Source organism: Haliotis cracherodii, unplaced genomic scaffold (assembly GCF_022045235.1).
Source record: "Haliotis cracherodii isolate W230 unplaced genomic scaffold, xgHalCrac1.p SCAF_14, whole genome shotgun sequence".
Taxonomy (NCBI): Eukaryota; Metazoa; Mollusca; class Gastropoda; order Lepetellida; family Haliotidae; genus Haliotis; species Haliotis cracherodii.
Window position 1 is genome coordinate 23791621 of NW_027266269.1, and position 15829 is coordinate 23807449.

Here is a 15829-nt window from a genome sequence, read left to right on the forward strand (position 1 = left end):
TATTATGATAACGAATTCCAAACATTTTGATGTTTAATGTCATCACCAAGAGACTGATGTTACGTTGAAAAGTACATTTCTATGTTGTTTGGCTTCTAATCCTACATAATAATCTGTTGTGATGTTTGTAGGCCCTTTTGATCGTCTTAATCAATCTGGACAGATTTTTTAGTCAAAATGACTGAAATATTTACACATTTTAAAAATTGCCTGAGAGAATCACATTTTACAAATTGACGGTAATCTATACACGCTTACAAAGGAAATGACCTGTGAAAACAACGTCTATCGCGCATTGAAGAATTTCCCAACCAAGACGTAGAAAAACAAGAACGAATCGGTTCAAATGAAGGAAAACAAAATGCAAATACCATAATTACAACTTACCAAATTTATGTGTATAAATAGGCAGCTTCCTTATTCGAGGAATGTATCCGTGAATATCCACAAAAAGGAATAATATCCCACTCGTCTGCAGCTATACAAAATAACTTATTCGATGTCACGTGTCTCTGTAACTATCAAATATTCTAAAAGATATATATCGTTTCGGGTGTCAAGTCTCAAGGGTCGGCTGAGAAAGGCCACGTGACAACTATTTTCATTACGTCGACGGTTCCTAAAAAATCCATTGGGTTTGATAACAATGAGCAACCAATCAACGTATTATCAGTTAACCCTTTGAACAAATTGTATGTTGTTTTTACATCGGCACTTCACGCCATGATATGAGTGTATTCCCTTTGTTTTAGTAAACCTAGACATGTAAACACTCACTTTTGACATATCCACTGTGCAAGATAAGAGTGGTTAATCAATCAACGTATTTTCTGTTAATCCTTTGATGACTAGGAACGATCCGTTGATTTACAAAAAAAAGTAAATCAACTGATCATTCATCTCTTGCTGGGCTGCCACATGCATATTACATAACCTCACTTCAAACCTGGATTTAGATTGAATAATTACCCCAGACACAATAAATGCCAAATGAGAACCTTTGTCAGGTAATCTAAGTGGTGCTACCACTAATTGTACCTGTAATAAATTCATTAACTGAGCATCAAGTGAATGACGACAAATACACAAGTGTAGGGTTATACGAGAAAACGTGTATGACAACAAGGGAGTAGTAATCGTATTACACAATCCGAAATCCGAAAATGCTTTCACTGCATGGATACTTTTTTTAGTATTAAACTATAACCATCTGGGGTATTTCCAAATGACGACTTCCGATGAGCTCCGCCGTTCTTTTTGTCTGTTTGTTTAGGCTGAAGAAATTATTTAACATGCGCCCTTTGTCGATTCTTTATAGATCACAGTTAACCAATCAGTGTTTATGCAAAAATTCGTAAAACAAATATTGCCTCCAGCCTCCAAGTTTATTTAGCTGTCCTTGCAGACGGTAGCCCAGTCTCTGGTCACGCTCAGTTGCCTTGCGTATCATCCGGGTACTCACGGGGGAAAAAACAATAACAAAGGCAACAACCAGTCCGGGGAATGGCGTTAGATCAGTGCCCCTTTAAATTCAGGAACCTTTCACATGTTTTGAAATTTCACAATGGCATCTGTTAGCTATCATGCAGTATCAAGGTCTACAGATTTGCTCAGTGCCAGGGCTTAGGAATATAAAAGGAAGCTGCTTATCTCAGACTTGTGAAATTCAAGGAGGGCCAGTGACATTTCTTTCTGGACCACATTTACCATTATGGAAATGGCAGCTCGGTGACAGATATGATAATTATTGCAGTTGTGTCAAAACAGAGCTAATTCGTAACACTTCCAGTGCATTCTAGCTGTGAAATTGCAGCTATCCTAGGCATAGAAATAAATAATGATGTTCATACCTCACTGAATTTACATTAGATTGTGTATGCAATCCCTGGTTTCATGGCTTGTTATTGTGCCTTTGAGTGCAGAACATCTAAATTGTTGAAATGGCAAAATAAACCTCTTCCAAAACTATTTTCTAGATCTAATAAAACATATTTTCATCAAAAGTTATGTATGTGTAAACATAAGCCAGCTATTTAATATTTTTAGAAGTGAATTTGTTATTCACGAGCGTGACAATAATACACTAATCGATTTACTCCACAATGTAGATACTCTCGTTCCCAGTGACATGTCGACCCATGAAGACCCGGGGTAGAATAGGCCTTCAGCAACCCATGCTTGCCTTAAAAGGCGACTATGCTTGTCATAAGAGACGACTAACGGGACCGGGTGGTCAGGATCGCCGACTTGGTTGATGCATGTCATTGCGTGGATCGATGCTCGTGATGTCAATCACTGGATTGGCTGGTCCAGACTCAATTTTTTACAGACCGCCGTCATATAGCTGGAATATTGTTGAGTGCTGCGTTAAACCACAAACAAACAAATAAAACAAACAAAACAGTGACATGTCAGGTAATCAGTTGATTTGAAATGGTATAAAACAGTCTGTTGGGTCTTATGGAAGGGAGGGGATTGAGAGAAAAATGTATTGTCCCTGAAAATTCTTGAAAAAGGTAGTTATGCTGTATATTGTTAGAAAAAGTTAAATTAGTCTGGCACAAAAGTTACTGTGCTTTTAAAAAATAATAATTTTGCTTCCTAGTTTTAATTACAAAAAATCTGGTTTTCAGTTGTAGCTGAAAAAATCACTGGTCTCAATACAAAATCCCAGTCCTTAACGCCCTTGCAGTAAATTTACAAGTCAAGTTATTTGTCACGATAAGCTGCATTTAAGAATTGACCTCCACTTTGTGTGAGTTCATTGGAGGATAAACCTTCATAGAGTGAGGGCCAAACTGTATGAACGTCGGAGTTTGCTGGAGACGGTCAATGTCAGCCTAGACACGGATCGAGTCGATACGATAGTTTAGATGTGCATTTCTTCGTTTGTTCTTTAGGATAACCCGCAGCAAGGATATTTGTGGACAATCATGCAGTCACGCTCTCTGACATTTCTCAATGTATACTGAAAAGCTGAGACTAAGAATAAAGGTTCTAAATGATCAGAAAGAACGCTTATGTATGTTTTCGTGCGAGGGAATTCCCTGTGGCTTCCCCAGGAATGTGGAAGTAGTCCGTCAGTGTTTACGTCATTTCAAGAACACGGTCTCGTGAAAAACGTATGAACGTCAAATTGTGTCGTTCATACACTTATGAACGTCAATTTCCGGGTCATGTGACCGATCTCTCGTCACTCAATCATATTCATATGTAGTTTATAGAGATACTTCATTGAGTAATAATACATCCTAATCTAAATCTGTGATTATTTTAAAATGCCATCATATGGTTAACGGAGCATTACCCTCTTGTTTATGCCAGATTCTTGCAAAATACAATTTTCGTTCCCAACGTATGATATTTATGATACTGAAACACACAGTTTGTAATCTCTGTTTTCATATTATGCTTGGTATGATCAAATTTATTTTTTTTCTGTTTCAGAAGTTTCCGATTTGCTCAAAAAACAACTGTACACTAACCAAATGCAAAAGACAGGCCAGTGAAAATGTCACCTGTAAAAACGCTCATTGGTAAGAGCCAGAATTACCTCCCTTTATGTTGTGAGGGAATGAGTAGGTTTATGTTGTTTGGCTTTATGTTGTTTGTTTGTTTGTTTGTTTTTTAATGCCGCACTCAGCACTATTCCAGCTATTTGACGGCGGTCTGTAAATAATCGAGCCATTGTAACATTGTGAGACTGATAGCAGCCAGTGCACCAGTGGACCAGACAATCCAGTGATGGATATCATGAGCATCTATCCACGGAACTGGGATACGATGACATGCATCAACGAAGTCAGCGAGTCTGACCACCCGTTAGTCCCCTCTTATGACAAGCATAGTCACCTTTTACGGCAAGCGTGGATTGCTGAAGACCTATGAGTAGGTTTATGTAATGCTGCTTAGGACAGTATTGCAGTTTTTTCACATTCTGTCAGCTTGATGTGAGAGGGAAGCACAAAGTTTATCATGGTGAAATCTATGACAAACCTAGAAACCAATTTAGGACGATTTTGGGATTGGAACCAACAGTCATAGGTTTGCCACATATGCTGTTCCCCAGAGACCGAGCACAATTTATGGAACTTGGACCCATGAAGATCCGGGTTAAAAGAGGTCTTCAGCATTTCATGCTTGTCGTAAAAGGCGACTTTGCTTGTCGTAAATAGGTGACCAACGGGGTCAGGTGGTCAGGCTAGCTGACTTGGTTGAGGCATGTCATTGTGGATCGATGCTCATGATGTCAATCACTGGATTGTCTGGTCCAGATCAATTATTTACAGGCCGCCGTCCTATATCTGAAATATTGTGGACATGTAAGGGTTAGTCAGACACAAATTTTAATTATTTGGACATGCACTTGGTGCAAGTAGACATAGATATTAGTTTGAATTTTCAATAACAGGTTGCACTGGTGCATGTTTTATAGCTCTAAATCGAGCCTGCATTTTCCAGTATCCTGCCTCACAACTGTGAGAGTTCGCGAAGAGAGTGTACTAGGGAGACTGACTGAGTACTTTTGTATTAATTCACAATGTCAAGAAACATTATGGTTGTTCAAAATGAAACTTCCAGAACAGAATACTCAATAACTCTGGCAAACACAATTATTTTGTTCCAATTAATTGTGTCTGTGCCAAAGGTTTTCAATAAGAATGTTCGGTATGCACTGGTAGTCCTACAAAAACTGAATCACCAAATCTTTTCCAGTATTCTTTTATGTCTATATTCTAAAATATTAAGTTGAAATGTGGAAGCAGCGTTTGACCAGCATTGTTTGACTTTCATGTTATTGTGTGTATTTCAGGCTGCTTAGCAGTAATGGGGGCCGTTCAGGCGAAGGAAGGGAATGGAGGACCCCCTCAAGACCCACCTCCAGATGGACACGGTATATTTCAAATACCACCTCAAGAAAGTCAGTGTTCTCAGCAAGATGTTGGAACCCAAACACAACAACTGCAACATGAGCGACTGCCGCTCTTCAAACAACAACAAAGAAACCATCAACAACATGGGTTGCAGCGGGTGAAAACTATGGGTGAGTGTTTGTTGCTTCGTATCTTGTTGATGAAACCGTCTAGGACAACTGAGGTGAGGTGAGGTAAAATGGGGTTTAACGTCGCGTCCAAGATTATTGCACTTACATAGCGACGTGTGTGTGTGTTTGTGTGGCTGCTTGTACTAGTCCGGACTGATGCCGATTTATATTGCTAGCTCACTGAGATTCCATGCCACAGTTTAACATGAATACCCCACTCAGACACAGTATACTGACTCCGAGCCGACCAGTCCTTGTTTTAGCCCCTTAATGTCGAGCACCAGACAGGGTAACAACAAGTAACATGTTTTAACGTCTTTGTGTATGACGTGGCCGGGGATCGAACCCAGGACCTTCCGCTCTCTGGGAGGACGCTCTACAACTAGACCACGGAGGCGGTTAGACAACTGAGGGGTCTTGGTGAGAAATTATGGTATCACAAGGGTTTAGGATGGGGGTCCCAGGGTGCCCTACCAACATAAAACGAAATACAAAGTATGTGTGATGTGATTGCATATGCTTATTATGGAGTATTTTATTTTTGTTAGCTCACCTTGATATTGTCTTAGCTCACCTTGATATTGTCTTAGCTCACCTTGATATTGTCTTAGCTCACCTTGATATTGTCAATGTGAGCTTATGTAATGGTCATTGCCCGTCAGTCAATTCCTTGGTCTGTGGGCACTGGAACTTAAATCTCATCCCATAGTACACCCATATCATGATCTCATGAGGCCACGCTTTTTAAAAAATTCTAAATATGCTTCTCAGGGATCGATTAAGCTATATAAAACATGCACAAGTGCAACCTATTATTGAAAAAAGCAACCTAATATAAATGTCTGCATGCACCAAATCCATGTTCAAAGAAATTAACCCTTACTTGTCCAATCTATATTTGGTCACCCTCAATACCTCTAAAGTATATTTACCCAACTACAGAGCTCGAGATTAGCTGCATATTTGTGTAATATATGCATTAAATAAACTACTCAGACAAATAAAATCCTTTAAAGAACTAAAAATACGCTAATGATAAAATTAATGCGTATATTACAACTTTTTGATAAAACAATTACGTATACAACTGTTCGATAAAATGATTGTGTATCAGCTGATCGCGAAATTCACTTGCCAACAATTACATTCGGAAAAGCTTGTGCGACAACCATACTGATAGATGCCAACTAAAAAGCAGATCGTTCCTCGTCAATGTACATGTTGTATCTTAAACAGATGCTGATTTATGAGACCTGGGCCCCGTTCCACAAAGCAATCTTAGCACTAAGGTGATCGTAAGTCCCATACTTTAACATAGGTTTACGATCATCGTAGCGCTAAGATCGCTTTGAGGAACGGGGCCCAGGGTGCAACCTGGTCATCCACCTGGTGCAAGTGAAATCAAGTTCCTTAACTCGAGCCCTGTGACATTGTAGACTGTTGACATATTTACTGTCTAGATAATATAGACTGTTGACATATTTACCGTCCAAACATTGTAGACTGTTGACATATTTACTGTCCAGACATTGTAGACTGTTGACATATTTACTGTCCAGACATTGTAGACTGTTGACATATTTACCGTCCAGACATCGTAGACTTTTGACATATTTACTGTCCAGACATTGTAGACTGTTGACATATTTACTGTCCAGACATTGTAGTCTGTTGACATATTTACCGTCCAGACATTTTAGACTGTTGACATATTTACCGTCAAGACATTGTAGACTGTTGACATATTTACTGTCTAGACATTGTAGACTGTTGAAATATTTACTGTCTAGACATTGTAGACTGTTGACATATTTACTGTCCAGGCATTGTAGACTGTTGACATATTTACTGTCTAGACATTGTAGTCTGTTGACATATTTACCATCTAGACATTGTAGTCTGTTGACATATTTACTGCCCAGACATTGTAGACTGTTGACATATTTACCGTCTAGACATTGTAGACTGTTGACATATTTACCATCTGATTTTATCACTAAGGTGATCGTAAGTCCCATACTTTAACATAGGTTTACGATCATCGTAGCGCTAAGATCGCTTTGAGGAACGGGGCCCAGGGTGCAACCTGGTCATCCACCTGGTGCAAGTGAAATCAAGTTCCTTAACTCGAGCCCTGTGACATTGTAGACTGTTGACATATTTACTGTCTAGATAATATAGACTGTTGACATATTTACCGTCTAGACATTGTAGACTGTTGACATATTTACCGTCCAAACATTGTAGACTGTTGACATATTTACTGTCCAGACATTGTAGACTGTTGACATATTTACTGTCCAGACATTGTAGACTGTTGACATATTTACCGTCCAGACATCGTAGACTTTTGACATATTTACTGTCCAGACATTGTAGACTGTTGACATATTTACTGTCCAGACATTGTATTCTGTTGACATATTTACCGTCCAGACATTTTAGACTGTTGACATATTTACCGTCAAGACATTGTAGACTGTTGACGTAGCTAAAATGTTTCTTTATTTTTACAGACAACGGTCAAGCCATGTTTGACATACGTGTGCAGTTCATCTGGAAGAAATATGAAGGTCTTCAACACGATCCTCCTAGGTTCCAACTTCTTTACACACACAAAGAATCGACAGAACAAGTGAAGTTGATCCAGCAGAAGAATGAAGCTCTTCAACCAGATCATCTCAACTATTCGACTCAATTACAGCTTACAGGTGTTTCTGTGATCCTGATTACGTTGACGTCTGTCCTGATTCAGAAGCTGCTGTCCCCAGGCCAACAATCTAATCAGAGGACCATACAGATACCACAAACTAAGTCCATGGAGACTGAGTTACGAAAAGAAGCTCAACGAACAGAACAACAACAACGACAACATCTACAGAGAGCCCGACCTCAAAGAAGCACCAGCTATGATACCAAGATACCAGTCAGTGCGGTTCCTTGGGGCCAGAGTGTGGACATCCTGAAGACACAAGGCATCCAGACCAGAACAGCACAGCTACTATCCGGCATCATAACACAGCTTCAAGCAGCAGCAACAGAGAGTGCCACAACTGCTTGTAAGCACCGACTCCTTGACACATGTGCAGGTGGCCTTCGGGCTGCGGCACTGTGCTAAGTGTCACAACCCACGAAACAACATTTATGAAATATTGTTGACAGTTTTACCTTGCCCTATTATCAGTAACCTCAAATGTAAATTTGTTGTTTCATTTGTAAGTTATCCCTGAAATATCCCTTTCAGTTTTATTTGAAAGCATTTTGACCAAAGAAAGAACACAAGTTCATTTTGAGAAAATTGATTTGTGGTTATCTCCTTTAATGAAAATTAACAAATTTCACAATTCTGTAAATGAATATGTTTTTCGTGATTTTATAGGGCAACAATACACAACAAAAATGTTTTGAAATACTTGATGTGATGTAAGATCTATCGATTTTGTATCCCTAAATATTTAAGAGCATTGGTTTGTGTTTAATTGACATATAAAATCATTGGCAATATTTTCAAATATTTGTAAGCCCTCCATCGATCCCATATTTTGCAGCATTGTTAAAACTGTCATCATTGTTTCAAGACCTCTCTGTAATCAGTGTTCGTTACATTTCATTGACAAACATCAGAAAATATCAGTCCTTGACTGATCCTATCAGTCCATTCTATAACTTTCATTGTCACCAACTTTCGTCGAACATTGATTACAAAGGAATAGCGTTCAAACTGTTGATATTGTATTCTGTTTTCTCATGTAAATATATTTGTTATGTACATATATGATATTCCTTGACAGCTGCCATCATCTTACGAATACTCTTCTTTATGGAATAATAGCCAACAATGTTTTAACTGATAGTTGAAAAATATCATGTTGAGATATGTTCATACTTTTTTAACATTACCGTATATGACGTAATAAGTGCCCAGAGTGCTCTCAAAATTAGAAATAGGGGCTCTTTTTAGAATATTATTTTGCTGGGAAAGATAAATTTCGTGGTTTGTGTTGACAGTCTGAACTGTTTATATACAACAGATACATTTTTCCAGAATTTAATTGCCCATAATTAAGGGTGCATATAACACATGACTGCGTATTATACACAAATAAATAAGTCTTGTGTACATTGATCAATCGGGAGGGGGTCTAATTGGGATTGTTCACTTGCCAATATATTAGCAAATATCGCCGTGGGCGCTTATTAGAGCGGGGCGCTTATTACGTCGAATACGGTATATATAATAGGAGTGAAGCAAATATTTTTGGTACATTTATTTCAGATTACAAAGTAGACACAATTCATGGGTAACAACTTCTTTAATATGTGGAATAGCGTTAGAAGTTGTTATCCATAAATTGTGTCTAATTTGTCATCTGTCAAACAGGTCATACAGCTCAGCTTCTCAAATGTTCGTAGGGGAACTGTAATCGTGCCGGTCTTGTATTTGAAAAAGGGAGCCTCTTTAGTTTAAATAATGGATTTTACACACATGTAGCAAGTTTGTGAAATGTAGTGAAATTTATTATCTTAAAGTTAAGACTGAAACATTTGTTGTCAGTAATAAGTATTCATTGCTCCTTCTGTGCTTCCTCTGATGAGAGCTCGCACTAGACACCAAAATACCTGTGTCTCAAAGAAGCTTGAAACATTGCTTAAAATTGACTTCGTTCAGGATTACATCTGAACAGTTTATAGAGGATGAACAGAGACTGTGGGATCCCTATTTCTAACATCTTTAAGTTATTTATCTGGGCAGGGGTAGGTCAGCGGTTAAAGCGTTGGTGTGCAACACTAACAAAAGTTCTGTATCTGACATGTGGAACATGCGTTCTTGGTTTCACCACTGTGGGTACAAGGCAGGTTGACAGAATCTGAAGCCAAGATGGCTGCTGTTGGCTGATGTAGAAGGCATGAGGATAGTGTCCACTGTTGATGTTGCCATGTCAGGAACCCACGGACAGCAGTGCTGTCTCTGATGGCCTCGGACATTAGGATCAGCTCTGTCACCAACTACAGCCAACATGGCTGCTGTTGTGGTCAGTACCAGTGTTGAGCCATTTTTAGCCAGTACAAAAGTAATTTATTCAGGCTAGATGACAAATTTTCAAGAGTGAGAAATTATCTCGCTTCTTAAATACCTTTGTGTATGTTGACATGAGTGTCACATATAGCATCCGGTAATGATCAGAAAATTTTACAGTTTTGATTCACTTAAATGACCAGACAGGTTATTGTCATTTGGATGGTGGTGTTTTCAGAGTTTGGATATTTCAAGGGGTATCCACTATCATACAGCTCAAGGGTTACAGTAGTGGTTTATCAGCTGACACCCGGTGTGTGTACAGAAGGCTTTGGCTCTGCCATTTCTCACATTTGTTGTCAGGGTGCCAAAGACTTTGGTCTTGCCCTGGATTAGGGTGCAAAGGCTTTGGTGTTGCTCTGTATCTGGGTGCCAATGGCTTTGGTCTGGTCACTGGGTCAGGGTGCAAATGACTTTGTTCCATGTCCCTGGGTGAGGATGCCAATGGCTTTGGTCTGGCCCATGGGTCAGGGTGCCAATGGCTTTGGTCTGGTCCCTGGGTCAGGGTGCAAATGACTTTGTTCCATGTCCCTGGGTCAGGGTGCAAATGACTTTGTTCCATGTCCCTGGGTCAGGGTGCAAATGACTTTGTTCCATGTCCCTGGGTCAGGGTGCCAATGGCTTTGGTCTGGCCTATGGGTCAGGGTGCCAATGGCTTTGGTCTGGTCCCTGGGTCAGGGTGTCAATGGTTTTTGCCTAGCCCTGTATCTGGGTGCCAAAGGCTTTGGTCTAGCTCTAGATCAGAATGCCAAAGGCTTTGGTCTAGCCCTAGATCAGAGTGCCAAAGTCTTTGGGCTAGCTCTCGGCCAAGGTACTAAAGGTTTTAATCTAGCACTGAATCAGGGTTTTGGTCTGGTTTCTGGGTCAGATCCCAAAGGCATTGGTCTGGTCTGTGGGTCAGTGTGCCAAAGGCATTGTTGGGAGTCATGTGACTAGATGCTATTGCCAGGCAGGTAGTGACACTTAAAAGGTTCATTTGATGGTGGATACCTCTTGTTATTTGAGTTCAAATTGTAGAGTCCAAGGAGAGGGAGTATGTCAATGAGATTAAAATTATAAAGAAACAAGTACAGGTTTCAGTTGAATATTGTCTTGAATTAGTAAAATTGATCAGAGGTTTAGTATAATTTGAGGACATGTATGATACTTAATTTGAGAGTATGTTGTTTAGCGCCGCAATATGACGGCGGTTAAATATATTGGCTACAATATTGGTAACATTTATTCCGTTGAAGTGGGTTTGTTTGCTAGTGTATGACAACTAGGTATAAGTGGAGAAGTAGAAATAGGGATCCCAACAACTCTGTTCCTGCAATGTAAGGTCAAGGACCGGCACGATATTGAGAATTCGAGTTCCCCATGCGACATTATTGAAGCTGAGCTATACAAGAGTATTTATCGTGTTTTGCAAATCAGTGAGCTACACTGACGGCAGCTGTCAAGGAATACGACATTGAACGCTATATCCTTCAGAGGATACATTCACATACATATCTGCATACTGTACTTGCAATTATCCCAATATGAGCAGTCTGAAAAAGACGGACTGGCTACGCCATTTGTACCTTGAAGGGACGAAGTGGGAAAAAGCTCTCCCTGGTAAAGTACCATGGCACACATTAAATGAAGTCAAAGACCCAAATAATGGGTCAAAACTCACTGTTGGGGATATTGAAAAGCATCTCCCCAAAATGCTTCGCCATTGCATTGACAATAGTCTGGTTCCTTATGAATATATTCCAGAGGTAAAAAAATTCATGGCTTACATTGGAAAAGATGAGAAATTTGATACTAAGAGTATTTCAAAATATGTACAAAAGAGAAAGATGGCTATGGACATTACTGTTTTCGTCAAAAGATTTTTAGAAATGCCAGATCGTGAAAAGGCAACAATGACAAGAAAGATTGAGAGCCAAGATTGTCATTGTATTTTGGATGGAGTACAGAAACTGAGGACCATGACTGATAAGGGGAGGTCCCCTGAATATAAAGCAGAGGAATGTGAGGAGAAGTCGAAGACATTTAAGCTCATCGACTGGCTGAGACACATATACCTCTGCTGCCAGAAGTGGCTTAACGACTGTAAAGGACAGGTGCAGTGGGAGAAGTTGAAGGTGAAGGACCCTAACAACAGTAAGCAGGGATCGCGGATGAAGATGGAAGAGTTGAAGGAGTCCCTGAAGATTTTAGCAGGACAGTGCCTTCAGCTCGGAGTTGTGCCTCAGATCTACCAGGAAGAGGTGATAGAGGCACGGAGAATCTTAGAAGAAAACCTTGTGTTTGATACAAAGAAGTTGGATCAGGAGGAGAAGTTGAGAAAGATTGCTGTCATGGCTGTGGAGGTCCTGAAGGGTATGGAGGACCGAGGTGAAGAGGTGATCGGGACAATAGACCCAGCTAATCTGCCCATGATACGTAAAGGGTTACAAGAACTGGAAGTGAATCTGGAGGAACAGTTGGGTGTTGACCGTGCAGAGGTGGAAGAAGAACCTGCTGAGAAGGAAATGCATAATGAGTTGATGGAAGATGAGTTTCCCGAAAACAATTTTAACACAAACGAAGTGGATGGAACTGATATTTTAGAGAGTATTCTTGATAAACAGAATCCTAGTAGTTTAGTAGAATCAAATGAGGTGGACTTTTTGGCTTCAGACCCAATATTTGAACCACTAGAAGAACTTGGTTCCGTACAATCGCCATGTTATGTCAGCGACTTTTCAGAAGCTTCCCCAGTTCCATCACCTGAAAAATATGTGGATGGTCACGTGTCAGATGACTCGGGTATTCACTCTCCAATGTCTGGCACACAAGATGAGAGTGATTCTGAAGATAAAGATCTTGTTGCTTTCGTGAATGACTTTATCGATTTGGAAGAAGACGCTGAAGATATTGATATTGAGGACTTGGAATTGCCAGACACCAGACCCTTTCTTCCAGTCATGGGAAACGGATGCTTGAAGCGCAAGTTTTCAGATGATATAGATGAGCCTGTTGTGAAGAAAAGGAGACCTTGAAAGGTTGAAAAACGGTTGATAACTTGATTATGAATTATCTGTTGATTTAACAGTCCTTGCTAACTTGCAACAGTGAAGAGAGTTGAGACCAACATGATCCAACCATACCACGAACAGGAAGCCCAGCAGCTACCAAGGTGAACAGAGAGAGAAGACCCAGCACCTACCAAGGTGAACAGAGAGAAGACCCAGCACCTACCAAGGTGAACACAGATGGCTGAAGCATCAAGCCAAGACACCCCAAATCCACAGAAGGATGACATAGCCACAGGCTAATCAAGACAGGGACACCTGTCAAGGGACACAACTCTTGCCCTGGAAAGACAGAGCAACTTCGGAATCCCACCCTGGACAACAATAAGAACAATTCTTGTTCTCACACACCGGACTTGACACATGTCATTGACTTGACAAATAAAACCCCGGACACGACAGGCAGTACAGTACAGAATGCTCCTTGGTGATGACATCCAGTAGGATCTTCACTAAGTGTACATAGTTTCTCTTTTGAATTTTTCATTACATGCTAGGCTTTGAGATGTGTGTTTGTAAGATGTTGTTAACATATACTTCATGCCTTTCATCTATGTGCTTGTTTATTGGATCAAGGGTAGCGGGGTAGTCTACAGTGTCACCATAGTCAGACTGTAGCTCATATCTCCACATGGTAACAAATTTTCAAACTGATCGATACACTCCCTGCTGTGTTGTGCTGTAAGTATGGGAACATTCTTTTTTATATTGGAAAAAAGTTAATATGTACTTAAGAACATTGATTTTGGATTGCATATTCCGGGTCAACATACTGCAGCACAATCACTGATATGTTCAAACTTCATGAAAATTAAACAGGTTTGAATTGCATGAAACACAAGTTATTAATTCAGTGTGGTTTTCCTTGTAGTCATTATGGTATAAATTTTGAAATAAGTATTTTTCGGTTATTTCAATTTGCGTATAGGAAAACAAAAAGTTGACACCATGAACAGTTTCCATAAAGTTTTATACAGGTATGTGAATGATTAGGTATATATTGAATTGTACATATTGTGGAATGCACATATTATATTCATTCATACATTTTCAGTTTCATGCTCATCAACTTTGATTAAAGTTTTTACGTCACAGTTTCATTTGAGTACAGTATGACATGAAATTGAATTAAAGTATTTATTTTTTGGATTTATCTTGTTTTATGCAATGCTACACCAATTATTTCTCAAAAATATATTTTCAGATAAACCATGTGTTAAAAATCACCATGCATTAATCGTAACAGGTTTGAATATTTTCATTTTCATATTAACATGTCAACTGTCATCTAATTTAATGTAGATGTCATAGAATGATGAATAAATACTTAACTGTACGTACTGAATTTGTTTTCATTTTTAAACATTGTTATCTCTTATGAATCATGGTGAATTGTTTTATTCTTTCGTTCTTTCTTTGTTGTTTAAAGCCACACTCCGCAATATTCCAGCTGTATGACGGCAGTCTGTAAATAATCGAGTCTGGACCAGACAATCCAGTGATTGACATCATGAGTATTGATCCATGCTATTGGGACCAATGAGAAGATCCCATTAGTCACCTTTTACGACAAGCATGGGTTGCTGAAGACCTACTCTTACCCGGACCTTCACGGGTCAAATTGTTTTATTCAGTATGTCAGCTGGTGTGTATGGACAGCTACACTCATGGTGAATCTGGAGTAGAATAACTCCCAAGTCACCTATGATTGTTTGTGGCTGTGTGGCTGAAATTATGCTGATGTGATCCTTCCTCATAAGATCAACCACTGGATTGTCCGGATATATGGAATAATGCATCAACCAACAAACAAACACTGGTCCTTCTGTACAAGGGAGTGGTAATACCTCTTGATTTTCATAATTGAATTTGGTGTGAAGGTGGATCTTCATGGGGGACAAGCACAGGTTGCTGAAGACCAGTTCTAGCCCCGATCTTCACGGGGGACAAGCATGGGTTCCTGAAGACCAGTTGGAGCCCCGATCTTTATGGGGGACAGGCATGGGTTCCTTAAGACCAGTTCCCCGATCTTCACGGGGGACAAGCATGGGTTCCTGAAGACCAGTTCGAGCCTCTATCTTCACGGGGGACAAGCATGGGTTCCTGAAGACCAGTTCCCCGATCTTCACGGGGGACAAGCATGGGTTCCTGAAGACCACTTCTAGCCCCAATCATCACGAGGGACAAGCATGGGTTCCTGAAGACCAATTCTAACCCGATCTTCACCTTAATAGGCATTCTGTCCACAAACTCACTGATACACCCATGGTAGGCATTCTGTCAACCACCTTATTTATACACCCGTAGTAGGCATTCTGTCCACCACCTTACTGATACACCCGTAGTAGGCATTCTGTCCACCACCTTCTGATACACCCGTAGTAGGAATTCTGTCCACCACCTCATTTATACACCCATGGTAGGCATTCTGTCCACAAACTCACTGATTCACCCATGATACGCATTATGTTTGACACCTAATTAATACACACATAGTAGGCATTCTGTCCACCACCTTACTGATACACCCGTAGTAGGCATTCTGTCCACCACCTTACTGATACACCCGTAGTAGGAATTCTGTCCACCACCTTACTGATACACCCGTAGTAGGCATTCTGTCCACCACCTTACTGATACACCCGTTGTAGGCATTCTGTC

General features: G+C 40.0%; 2 protein-coding genes across 2 annotated transcripts; both read left to right on the forward strand.

Annotated features, from left to right (window-relative positions):
- Window positions 1-3453: 3453 nt before the first annotated feature.
- On the forward strand, window positions 3454-9838 carry LOC139460645 (probable serine/threonine-protein kinase DDB_G0280133). Its single transcript, XM_071242115.1, has 3 exons — window positions 3454-3536; window positions 4814-5044; window positions 7561-9838. Exons 1-3 carry the CDS (start codon window positions 3512-3514, stop codon window positions 8160-8162), a joined length of 858 nt encoding a protein of 285 aa, XP_071098216.1. The 5' UTR covers window positions 3454-3511; the 3' UTR covers window positions 8163-9838.
- Window positions 9839-10965: 1127 nt separating this feature from the next.
- Window positions 10966-14466, forward strand: LOC139461108 (uncharacterized). Its single transcript, XM_071242639.1, has one exon. It carries the CDS (start codon window positions 11645-11647, stop codon window positions 13133-13135), a length of 1491 nt encoding a protein of 496 aa, XP_071098740.1. The 5' UTR covers window positions 10966-11644; the 3' UTR covers window positions 13136-14466.
- The last annotated feature ends 1363 nt before the right edge of the window (window positions 14467-15829 follow it).

Excerpts from the sequence above, each read along its gene's own strand:
- LOC139461108 (XM_071242639.1), top strand. The coding sequence starts at position 11,645 with ATGAGCAGTCTGAAAAAGACGGACTGGCTACGCCATTTGTACCTTGAA.
- LOC139460645 (XM_071242115.1), top strand. The coding sequence starts at position 3,512 with ATGTCACCTGTAAAAACGCTCATTG. Across the intron at positions 3,537-4,813 it reads ACCTGTAAAAACGCTCATTG|GCTGCTTAGCAGTAATGGGG; the intron begins GTAAGAGCCAGA and ends TGTGTATTTCAG. Across the intron at positions 5,045-7,560 it reads GCAGCGGGTGAAAACTATGG|ACAACGGTCAAGCCATGTTT; the intron begins GTGAGTGTTTGT and ends TTATTTTTACAG.